This window comes from Hypanus sabinus, chromosome 2 (assembly GCF_030144855.1).
Source record: "Hypanus sabinus isolate sHypSab1 chromosome 2, sHypSab1.hap1, whole genome shotgun sequence".
NCBI lineage: Eukaryota > Metazoa > Chordata > Chondrichthyes > Myliobatiformes > Dasyatidae > Hypanus > Hypanus sabinus.
The window spans coordinates 107,171,011-107,183,771 of NC_082707.1; the positions used below are offsets into that span (position 1 = coordinate 107,171,011).

General features: G+C 39.6%; 1 protein-coding gene across 6 annotated transcripts in view; it reads left to right on the forward strand.

The window, feature by feature from the left end:
* heatr4 (HEAT repeat containing 4) overlaps positions 1–12,761 on the forward strand; it is a 199,349-nt gene that overhangs the window by 13,202 nt on the left and 173,386 nt on the right. For all 6 annotated transcript variants that reach the window (XM_059951604.1, XM_059951592.1, XM_059951574.1 and 3 more), the window contains one exon: positions 10,316–10,488. In XM_059951604.1, the coding sequence (XP_059807587.1) occupies positions 10,401–10,488 (88 nt within the window). In that variant the 5' untranslated portion in view covers positions 10,316–10,400. The remainder of the gene's footprint in view (positions 1–10,315; positions 10,489–12,761) is intronic.

A 12,761-nucleotide genomic window follows, 5' to 3' on the forward strand; every position in this document is an offset into this window, starting at 1 on the left:
TGCTGACTGTCCCTGATTAGACCATGATTCTCTAAATGCCCATAGATCCTATCTCTAAGAATCCTTTCCAACAGCTTTCCCACCACAGATGTAAGCCTCACTGGTCTATAATTACCCGGACTATCCCTACTATCTATCTTGAACAAGGGGACAACATTTGCCTCCCTCCAATCCTCCGGTACCATTCTTGTGGAAACAAGGACATAAAGATCCTAGTCAGAGGCTCAGCAATCTCTTTCCTCGCCTCATGAAGCAGCCTGGGGAATATTCCATTAGGCCTCGGGGACTTATCCATCCTAATGTATTTTAACAACTCCAACACCTCCTCTTATTATCAACATGCTCCAGTACATCAACCTCACTCATATCGTCCTCAACGTCATCAAGTTCTCTCTCATTGGTGAATACCGAAGAGAAGTATTCATTGAGGACCTTGCTCACTTCCACAGCCTCCAGGCACATCTTCCCACCCTTATCTCTAATCGGTCCTATCTTCACTCCTGTCAACCTTTTGTTCTTCACATAATTGAAGAATGCCTTAGGGGTTTCCTTTACCCTACTCACCAAGGCCTTCTCATGCCCTCTTCTTGCTCTCCTCAGCCCCTTCTTAATCTCCTTTCTTACTACCCTATATTCCTCAATAGATCCATCTGATCCTTGTTTCCTAAACCTCGTGTATGCTGCCTTCTTCCACCTGACTAGGTTTTCCACTTCACTTGTCACCCATAGTCCTTTATCTTCCTCACCGGGACAAATCTATCCCTAACATCCTGCAAGAGATCCCTAAACATCAACCACATGTCCATAGTACATTTGCCTGCAAAAACATCATCCCAATTCACACCCGCAAGTTCTAGCCTTATAGCCTCATAATAGCCTTCCCCAATTAAAAAAATTTCCTGTTCTTTCTGATTCTGTCCTTTTCCATGTTAACATTAAAGGTCAGGGAGCAGTGGTCACTGTCCCCAGATGCTCATCCACTGAGAGATCTGTGACCTGACCCGGTTCGTTACCTAATACTCGATCTAGTATGGCATTCCCCCAGTCGACCTGTCAACATACTGTGACAGGACTCCATCCTGGACGCACTTCACAAACTCTGCCCCGTCTAAACCATTGGAACTAATCAGGTGCCAATCAATGTTAGGGAAGTTAAAGTCATCCATGATAACAACCCTGTTATTTTTGCACCTTTCCAAAATCTGCCTCCCAATCTGCTCCTTGGTATCTCTGCTACTACCAGGGGGCCTATAGAATACTCCCAATAGAGTAACTGCTCCCTTCCTGTTCCTGACTTCCACCCTTACTGACTCAAAAGAGGATCCTGCTACATTACCCACCCTTTCTGTAGCTGTAATACGAAGAACACTCTGTTAGATCTTTACCTTTTTTGGCGAAAAGAATGATATATGCCTAGTTAAATGATGCTGGCAATTTACCATGTTTAAACGAATCAGACAGAACTAAGAATAACTGAGAAGATAGCAGTGAGGAAAATGATTTATAAAATTCTGCAGAAAACCCATCAGGTCCAGGAGATTTACCCGACTGCAGTGCAGAAATGGCAGAGGATATTTTTTTCTAGTGATAATGGCTCATTGAGTTTTGCTTTAAGATTGGAAGAAAGTGAAGGAATATTTTAAACTGTTTAAAAATGTTCAACAGAGATATTATCATTTAAAGATTCAGAGGTATAAAGTCAAGAATAATCATTCTTAAATGTGTCATTAATTTCAGAATGATCTTAAGTAATGTTCCCATTTCCCATTCAAATTTTTGTATTTTGTTGTTTAGCTTTAGAGCGACTTAGTTGGTTGACTAAAACTTCCCAGATTTATCACCATGAATGTAAAATTGGCTCTTGCTTTCAAGAAGTTGATGTTCAACTGGTTGAGTGGAAATAAGGTCAAACTAGTTTGAAGTTCTACTGGCTTCTTGTACAGTTCACGATTTTTGGTCTGGGCATATAGTTGATCTGTTGCTTTAATCTGACTGATCAAATCTAATCGCTCTAAATGGGTCTTTCTTTTCAGATTCGCAGTATTTGAAATTATTTGACCCCTCAAATATGCTTTCATGGCATCCTAGTCAACCTGGGATGAGATTTCAGATGATGCGTTAAAAAGAGTTATCTGGTCCTTCATAAATTTTACAAAATCATTATCCAACAACAAGGTTGGGTTAAAACACCGATGTTTATTCATTTGAGGGAAAGCAGGAAAATTTATAGACAGGGTAACTGCAGCATGATCCGAAATCAATATACTCTGATAATCGCAAGAGCGAACAGATGGAATCACCTAGTTATCCATTAAAAAATAATCAATTCTAGTAAAAATATGATGGACATGTGAAAAAAATGAATAATCTCTCTCAGTAGGATGGAAAAACGCCACACATCAGAGATACCGTAATTAGAAAGAAAAGAGTGAATAGATAAAGCAGATTTACTAGGTAATCTAGGAACAGAGGACAATCGATCCAAAACTGGATCTAACCAACAATTAAAATCACCACCCAATACAAGGGAATATAAACCCAAGTCAGGCAATAAAGAGAAAAAACAATCAAAAAAGTTCACATCATCTGAATTGGGAGCATACAGGTTAGCCAAGACTACCCTAGTATTATACAATTTCCCAGAGACAATAATAAAACGACCATTTATATCAGATACTTTGTTGTGAAGCTCAAAGGGAACATTTTGATTAACAAGGATTGAGACCCCCCCCACCCCCAGCTTTAGCTGGGAAGGCAGAATGGAAGTGCTGTCCCATCCACCTTGACATAAGACGAGAATTATCAAAACTACGGATATGTGTTTCTTGCAAAACAGCAATGTCAGCTTTGAGCTGCTTAAGATGTGAAAACACCTTTCTTCTTTTAACAGGATGGTTCAATCCCTTAACATTCCAGCTTATTAGATTCAACGGGCTAAACATTGTCATTTAAAAAAACATAAAGGGTAGTAGGCATAAGCAAGATCAAACATTCAAATAACAGCTCTGGGGCAAAAATATAAGACAAGAAAATCAAGACAAAAAGATGTCCTGAGTAACAAAGAATAACTAAAGGTTCTATGTATGGTGTTGGCACTAGAGAGACCCCCCCCCCCCAAATCCCAGAACAAGATATCTACCAAAAAACAGCAACAAGCTCTTCAGAGAAAAAAACACCCCCAAAACCAACGAAGGTCCTGACGAAGAGTCTCGGCCTGAAACGTCGACGGCGCTTCTCCCTATAGATGCTGCCTAGCCAGCTGTGTTCCACCAGCATTTTGTGTGTGTTGTTTCCAGCATCTGCAGATTTCCTCGTGTTTACCCAAAAACAACTTCCAGTTTCTTAACATCATCATAAGCTCCATTTAACAATTCAACAATTCAAAAACCAGAGAACTAATGCGCTATGAATTAAAATTATACATAAAGAAAAGAGAAACAGTTCCATCAAAAAGTATTAAACTTAACTCAAAGTAATAATCCAGAGTAGCCTATGAAACTATGAGACATAGTTTCCAGAGAAACTATGAAAAAAATACAGTAATTTAAAAAGAAAACAGAAAAAAAAATGTGAAAGAAAAAAACTTTTAAAAAGTACTTATTGGTCGTTTTAAATAATCAAACCACGTCTTATGGAGTCGAAATGGCAGGGAGACGTTCAATAAATTTCTGAGCTTCTGTACCCAAGTTAAACCATTTTTTGTGTCCAGCACTAAAAGTTATTTGGAGATGGGCTGGATAACGCTGAGAGAGCCTGAATCCATGATTGCAAAACTCTTTCATGACCTCTTTATACTCGGTGCGCAGCTTCAGAACTTAAGGAGCATAATCCTCAACAAAACAGATAAAATGACCCTTGAAATCCAATTTTCCTCTCTGACATGCTTCCATGATCAAAAGGTTCTCACCTGATAGCGATGAAAACACAGAATTATTGGGTGTGGCCCAGAGCCAAACTCAGGCTTGGCCAAAAATGTACGGTGATCTCTGTCTAACTCGGATGGGGTTGGAAGAATATCCTTCCCAAAAATCTCACAGAGTATTCAACAAGAGATCCACTTTCGATAGCCTCTGACAGACTGAGGATTCATAGATTATGATGTCTGCTCCGACCTTCGAGATCAGTTATTTTGGATGTTAACTTGGTGTTATGCTCACCCAAATTGGAACAGACGGCTACTTGCCGCTGAACACGACATTTTAAATCTTCGGTAGCTGACTCGAGATGAGAGAGACGTTGAGCATGATCCTCCACTTTGGAATTAATTTGATCCAATTTTGACTCCAATGAACTGAAAGAAGACTTATATTCAGACTTAAGATCTCTTGTCGGTGCTGTTCCAAAATGGAGATAATCTCCGCAGAGGAACCAGAGACAGTGACAGTCGTAGAGACTTTTTCCCCAGATTTAGGGAACTTTGTGGCCATTGTAGAACAGGCATATTTGCAGGCAGGTAGGAGCGCAAAAAGTTTAACAGTCTGGAGTGAAAAAAAGAGATAAAGAGGGTGGAGGTAAGAAATGAAACAGCGATAGTTTTAAACAACTAAACAATTGCCATCTTACCGGAAGTCCTGAGGTGAAAGATTTAAAGGGACCTCAGAGGCAACTTTTTCAAGCAGCAGGTGCTGCCAGAGAGAATGGTGGAGCAAGGTGCAATAACAGCACTTAAAAGACACACAGAAAAGGTTTTGAGGGATATAGGGCTAAATCTGAGCTAATTGGGACTCATTTGTTAGGTCACCATGAATGAGTTGGGTTGAATGGCCTGTTTCCATGCCATATAGTCTATGACTATGATTGATGTGTTGGAGTTCCTTGAGAATATGATAAGCAACATAGACCAGGGTGATGTAGTAGATATGATATATTGAATTGTTGGAAGGGCTCAGTAAAGCTCCACACAGGAGGTTGGTAATGTACAGATATGGATTGAGATTGATTCTTGACCAGAGAGCAACAAAATAGTTTGTCAGGTTTGCAGGCTGTGACTGGGCAGAATTAGTGTCTGAGCCGACAATCTGGCTCAGTGGGGTGGTGGGGTTGTAATTCCAAGTTATGTGATAATGGAAACAGGCCAATTGACCCAACTGTTCCAAGCTGATCAAGATGCCCATCCATGCTAGTCCCATTTGCTAACATTTGATCCATAATCTTTTAAACTTTTCTTGTTCATTTAACTATTGTTATTGAACCTGTCTCAACCATGTCTTCTGGAAGCTCATTCCACATACCTACCACCCTCTGTGTGAGGGGGGAAAAAAAACACATTGCTCCTCAATTGCCTAATAAATCTTTCCCCTCTCACTTTAAACATGAGCCACCCACAGAGGCAAGCTAAATGAGTGGACAGGAACTTGATGTATGTCATATGAAGTGGATGCAGAGGTGTCTACTGTTCTAATGAAGCAGCTGAGTATTTGTTTACATCAGAGTCAGATTCAATATCACAGGCATATCACAAGAAATATCACAGGCTGTGAAATTTCTTAGCTGAGTGGCAGCAGTACAATGAAATACATGATCAATAATTATAGTGAGAAAAAACTGAGTATACACAGTGCCTGCAAAAAGTATTCAATCCTCTTGGATATTTTCCTGGTTTATTGATTTACAACATTGAATTGCAGTGGATTTAGTTTGATTTTTTTGACTCTGATCAAAAAGAAAAAGACTCTCATGTGAAAGTGAAAACAGAGCTCCACTACTTCTTCATGTGCCTTGCACATTACACGCTTGGGCAATCATGGCTTTCCACATCGGATGAACCCACGCAGCATCAATGATACCTCACACACTTAGATCTGTTAGTTCTTTCCCAATGTCAATATATTTTCTTCTTTGCCTTCCTGTTCCATGTTTCCCAGGCATACGGCCTTGTAACATAAGGCATTCTATTCTCCCTTTCTGATGACATGGCCCAGGAATTTAAGTTTCCTCTCATTTAATGTTCTCATTAAAGATCTTTTAATTTGGGCACGTTGGAGTACTGTCTTATTAATTACACTATCTCTATATGATGTTTTCAGCATTCTTCTAAGAAACCACATTTCTTTTGCTTCTAAGTTTCTTTGGAGTTCTGGTGTTATAGTCCATATTTCAGAAGCATACAGCAAGATTGACCAAATGTAGCTTTTTAGTAACCTAAGTCTTGTTGTCATAGAAATGTGTTTGGTAAAAATGGGTTTCATTTTTTTGGAAGCTGATTTTGGCAATGGCAATTCTTCTTTTTTATTTCCACTTTACTTCTAGTATCTTGTGATATATAGCTACCAAGGTAATTAAAGCTGGTCTTTTGTTTTATTTCTTGGCAGTACAATTGCCAAATGTACAATTGGCAGTTGGGCGTATCCTGCTGTTTTGGTATTACCATACATTTGTGTTTTTTTTTTACAGTTGATGGTTAGACCAAAATCTGCACTTGTTTGTACTACATTGTCTAGAAGGATTTGTAGGTCTTCTGCAGCACTTGCTATTAGGGTGGTATTGTCTGCATATCTTCTATTGTTGATGTTAACACCTCCAATTTTTATCCCATCCAGGTCTTATATTTCTCTGAGAATCATTTCACTATAGATATTAAATAATTCTGTTGAGGCAATACATCCCTGTCTAACTGCTCTTTGAATTATAACCAACTGCTTATATTATCACCCATTTTTACCGCCACCGTTTGGTTCCAGTATAAATTTTGAAGCAATTGTTGGTCCCTTCCGTCAATGTTTAGTTTAGCAAGAATTTGAAATAATTTTTCATGTTGCACATTGTCGACTGCTTTAGTGAAATCAATAAAACATAAAAATACATCATTTTGATATTCAGTTGCCCTTTCTAAAAGCGTTCGCAGTTCCTAGTTCCTAGTTCCTCTATCCTCAATCAATCTATATTGCAGTTTAGAAGTTTCTGGCCTTAACTTGTTTTTAATCCGACTTAGAACAATTCTCAACAAAATCTTTATTATGTGACTCATAAGACTGATTGTTCTATAATTTTCGCAGTCAATAGTTCCAGGAATTTTTGGCAGAGTTATAAACACTGATTTCAAGAGATCGTCAAGCAATACACCAGACTCATATTAACAATTCAAAAAGAATATCTATGCCCAGATCTTCTAGGGCTTGTATCATTTCCACTGAAATTTCATCAGGTCCAGTGGCTTTACCATGCATTGCATTTTCATTGCATTAGTTATTTCTTCTTTGGCCAGAATTAGGGTGTTTAATATCTAGGGATTCCCCTCTATTATCTTCAAAAAAGCTGCTCTATATACTGAATCCCCCTCTCACATATTTTATCTGGATCTGTTAGTATGGATCTGTCTGATCTTATGCATCCTATAGAGGAGGTTTTCTTAATTCCAGTAATTTCCTTCATTTTCTTGTGCATTTCTTTGCTGTTGTTAATATTGCCTTCTACTTCATTGCATTTTTGATTTAGCCATTTTTCCTTTGCAATATTCCACAATTGTCTGGTCTGTCTGTCTGGCTCTCTGTATTGCACTTCATTATTCTTCACTAACCTTCTTTGTTCCAATCAGATCTAGAATTTCTTGGGTTATCCACCCCTTGTTGGTATGTTGGATTTTTTGTACTGGGACTATCTCCTCTGCTGATTGCTGTATAGCATATTTAAATCTGTCCCAAATAGGTGTTGTTACATTTTCGTTGAGGTGTTCTTCTACAGCTGTTTTGAATTGTTGCTTAAGTATGTTATCTTTTTTAAGTTCTCCCAACATATACTACTTTCTCTTTTTTCCATGCTTCAGTTTCTTTAATTTTGTTTTAATGGTAACTATTACTGGATGGTGATCTGAACCAGAGTCTGCTCCTGGGTAGGCTTTAGAATTTGTGATATTATTTGTAAAGCGTTCATTGATGGTAATGAAATCTATTTGATTCCTTGTTCTATCTCCAAGTTCACAATCTACGTGGATGGTTTTTATACCAAGTATTGATGATCACTTGGTTGTTTCTGACACACCAATCAGTAAACCTTTCTCCATTTTCATTTTTCTCCCCTAATCCAAAAGGTCCTATCATGTTATCAACCCTTTCCTGTCCAACTTTGGAGTTAAAATCTCCCATGACTAGTTTTTTATCCTGAGATTTACATTGCTCATAAGCACTGTCGAGATCTTCATAAAACTTGTTGATATCCTCTTCATCCACATAATTTGTTGGCGCATAGGCTTGGATTATGCTAATGTTAAAGGGGTTACCCCTTAATTTAACTAAAAGCAGCTGGTCAGATATCGCCTAATATCCCATAAGACATTTTGATATTTGTTTGTTTAAAATAATTCCAACTCCGTACATATGCTGTTGACCTCCAGAATACATTATCAGAGAACTATTCTTAGTGAATTTGCCAATCTCAGTCCATCTAATTTCTGACAGGCCTAAGATATCAACTTCCAACCTTTTCATTTCATTTAATGTGTTGTCCAACTTTCCTTTCTGGTAAAGTGACAGATGTTCCATGTTGCTACCCTTAGCCTTTTCCTATTGCTTACAGTCTCTGGATGATGGTCTGGTGTCACCATCAGCACATGACTACCCCTACCGAGCGAAGTGTTGTTCTGTTGATTAGAGTCAACCCCATTCACGCTGTTGTCTGGTTTACTTCTTTTGTTTCTTTCCATGGTTGACTAGGCAGAAATTTCAAATTTTACCTTCTGTTGCTGTAGTGCAACAGAACTAGAACATTTGACCTCTACTGCTGTTCCCAATTGGGAATTGGGAACTTCATCCAACCTTTGCTGTTGTTGTACAGAGACAATATTCCACCAAAGCTTGGAATCCATCTCCCTGCTGCTGGAGACTTCAGTGATCTTAGGTGACACCACCACCTAGAATCTGGTTATTTTTCTGGCACCAAACTCTCGCCATAGTCAGAGCTCCTTCAGCAAGACAGGGTGCACCAGTCCTATGTGAAGGCGGAGTTGTCTTGGGTGGTAGAAGCTATATAATTGCTATTGGCATTTCCTGATATTTAGTCAGGACCCAACCATCCATACACCCCGATCTCTACTAAGTGATCTGAATTAATTGCAAATATAAAACACAAAATTATTGATTGCATAAGTATTCTCCCCCCACCTTTTAATATGATACACCAAATCATCACTGGTGCAGCCAATTGGTTTTAGAACTCACATAAGCAGTTAAATGGAGATCACTGTGTGCAGTCAAGGTGTTTCATTTGATTGTAGCTGCACTGCTCTACGTTCTCTGCTCATATATGGTTCTCCTTCTGTAAGGTCAGGAAGAAGATCATTCAGGTCATTGTGGTCTGCCACCTTCAACACATCTCTCTATAGTCTACTTCGTAAACTCTTCAAATGATACAAGAACATCTAAAACATACACACTTGCAGGAAGAGCTAACAAGTGTGAGACCAAAATGTTCTGAATACACACTAGCCTGCGGCACACACTCAGCAACTCAGGAACAGCTTCTTCCCCTCTTCTAAATAGACATTCAACCCATTACCTCAATACTTCTGTTTTTACACAAGTTTTAATTCAACTATTTAATATACATGTACATGTATATATTTACTCTCGTGTTGGCGCGTGGCCAAGTGGTTAAGACGTTTGTCTAGTTATCTGAAGGTCGCTAGTTTGAGCCTTGGCTGAGGCTTGCATGTGTGTCCTTGAGCAAGGCAGTTAACCACACATTGCTCTGCAATGACACTGGTACCAAGCTGTATGGGTCCTAATGCCTTTCCCTTGTGATGCACCATCAATAACTCTCAGAGACTGGAAGTGAATGATAGGCTTTTATTAACAGTGAAAAGGGAGCACGACATCTCGGAGACTGAGGGAGGAGCAGTGCCCCAATCACCCTTATATAGGGGTCTGTGGGAGGAGCCACAGGAGCAGTCAGCAGAGGGGCGTGTCCAGACAGGTATACACAGTTTACCACACCTTGGACAACATTAGTGGTGTGGAGAGGGGAGACTTGCAGCTTGGGCAACTGCTGATCTTCCATAAAAAAAAACCTTGTCCAGGCTTGTGCCCTGGAAACTTCCCAAGGTGCAAATCCATGGTCTATCAAGACTAACAGAGATGTACTACTACATATATTTACTCTAATTGATTTACTTATTTATTATTCTATATTTAGCTTGTACTGCTGCCACGAAGTTAACAAATTTCACAACATGTATTGGTGATATTAAACCTGATTGCTTAGCTGCTAAAATGTTGCTGGTCCGATTGAAGTTTCTTCACTGTGTGAGAAAGAGGAAGTACTCACTCTCGGATACAGAGAGTGCTCTATCTAGCAGCTTTATACTCTGATTGGCTTTCCCCAGGGTTCCAGAATTTGAACTACATGAGGACATTGTAAAGCAGCCTGGAGATGTAAACTCAACAGCAGCCAAATTGAAAGAGAAGCACATGGAACTTCCTCCAAAGCCCAAGAACATCCTCAACTCAAAGCTTGCCTATTACACAGAAAATGTTTTTGAGCAAGAACTTTACACCGGTAAGCAGAGACACTGGGGACTCTGTGGACAAGCTGGATCATTAGTTGTGAAAAGCTGAAACAGTACTTAAGCTCAAAGTTTGTTGTATCAGATGATAGTTATATCATCCTCTCACCATTCCAGAGGCTTGGACAACTAATAGAGGATCACCCTATGTTGCATGACATAAAAAAACTGTTTCTCATTATTTAAAACACCCCCTCTCTCTCCCTTTAGTATCCACATTTGTGCCCGCCAATCCTGCACTGCCATTTACCCCACTCTCTCTCTCTCTCTCCTCAACCCACCTCCCCACCTCCTCTCCCCATCCCCCACACTCCCCATTCTTATTCCCACTCTCCCCATCCCTCTCTCCCCCTCTCCCCTCTTTCCCCACACACACCTTCTCCCCCCCATGCACACACCCTCACCCCTGCACGTGCATGCCTTCTCTCCATTGCGCACATGCCCTCTCTACCCATTCGTTTAAGCCCCCTCTATCCCCCAACCCCCCTCTACCCTGCCTCTCTCCCTGTGCGCATACACCCTCCCTACCTCCACCTCCACCTTCACCCTACTCTACCCATCCCTCTAACCCTCCTCTACCTCTTTACCCCTCTCCCCTCCCCTCTCCCTTCTCCTCCCTCCCCCTCCCCATCTTTCTCCAATCTTCCCCACTCCTCCTCATCTTCTCTCCCTCTGCCCCCATCCCCTCCCCCCCCTATCTCCACCTCTCTCCCCCCATCCCCTCTCGGTGTGTATAAGGATAGCTGTGTTCACACAGGGGAGTTTTAAATTGGAGTCAGGCAAATGATGATAAGGTTAGGCAGGAACTAAGAAGAGTTGATTGGGAACACTTTTTCTTTGGCAAGTCCACATCAGACATGTGGAGGGTGTTTAAAGATCAATTGCACAGAGTACAGGTAAGGTATGTTCCTGTTAGAAGAATGGGATGGAAAGATTAGAGAACCTTGGATGTCCAGAGAGGTGAAAAATTTAGTCAAGAAGAAAAAGGAAACATATGTCAAACGAAGCACATGAGGAGTATAAAGAAGCCAGAAAGATCTAAAGAAGGGAATTAGGAAAGCCAGGAGGTGCCATGAAAGGCCCTTGGCAAGTAGGATTAAAGAGAATCCCAAGCCATTCTATACATACAACTAGAGCAAGATGATAACTCGGGAGAGGGTGAGATCACTCAAGGTTAAAGAGAGAAACATTTGCTTGGATGTGGTGTATGTGAGTGAGGTACTTAATGAGTACTTTGTTTCAGTATTTACCAAGGAAAAGGAGTAGATCAGTGCTGAGTGAACACCTAAATGCATTCAAGGTCAAGGAGGAGGAAGTATTGGGCTCCTAAGTTCCCAGGGCCTGATGGGTTTTACCCCAGGTTATTGAAGGAGACAAGAGACAAGATTGCTGGGGCCTTGACAAGTGTCTTCATGTCCTCTGTTGGTACAGGTGGGGTGCTGGATGACCCCAAGTGGTTAATGTAACTCTATTTATTTTCATTTTAAAAATCTTTTTTATTAATTATTATTAAAGATTAACAAAAATAAATTAAGGTATTCAAGTCAATATGTCATTATGTACAATGAAGAGTTAAATTAGCAAATAACTGATTAACAAAGCTAAGCAATATATCAATAATAAGAAAAAAAGTGTTAAGAATATTTTTTTTCAAAGAGAGAAAAGAAGAAAAAAGAACTCCTACTAACTTTAAAAAAAACAAAAATAAAACCCCATTGGGAACACAACCCCAGAGTTATACATCATACAAGCTTCCATAGAAGAAAAACATCAATCCGCCAACTCAAATCCACTTAAAGAAAAATCGGAAGGAAACCATATTAATTAACTCAAATCAGATGATAGTAGTGGGCAGATGAACCCCACTTTTTCTCAAAATCAAATCGAGGATCAAAAGTTCGACTTCTGATTTTCTCCAGTCTAAGACATAACATCACTTGAGAGAATCATTGTTATCAAAGTAGGAGCAGAAGCATCTTTACATTTAAAGAAAACAGCCCTTCTGGCCAATAATGTAACAAATGCAATTACATGTTGGTCTGATGGAGAAATAACATGAATATATTGAGGGATTATACCAACAAAACTGTCAATTTATTAGGTTGTAAATTAATTTTTAAAACTTTATAAATTGTAGAGAAAATAGATTGATGTCTTTTGAGAAATTAGTAACTAATTACTCTCTCGTATTCACATTTCCTGCAATATCTTCAGGTCAGACACTTCTTACAAGAATATTTAAGTAATTTTCCATATATACAGGATA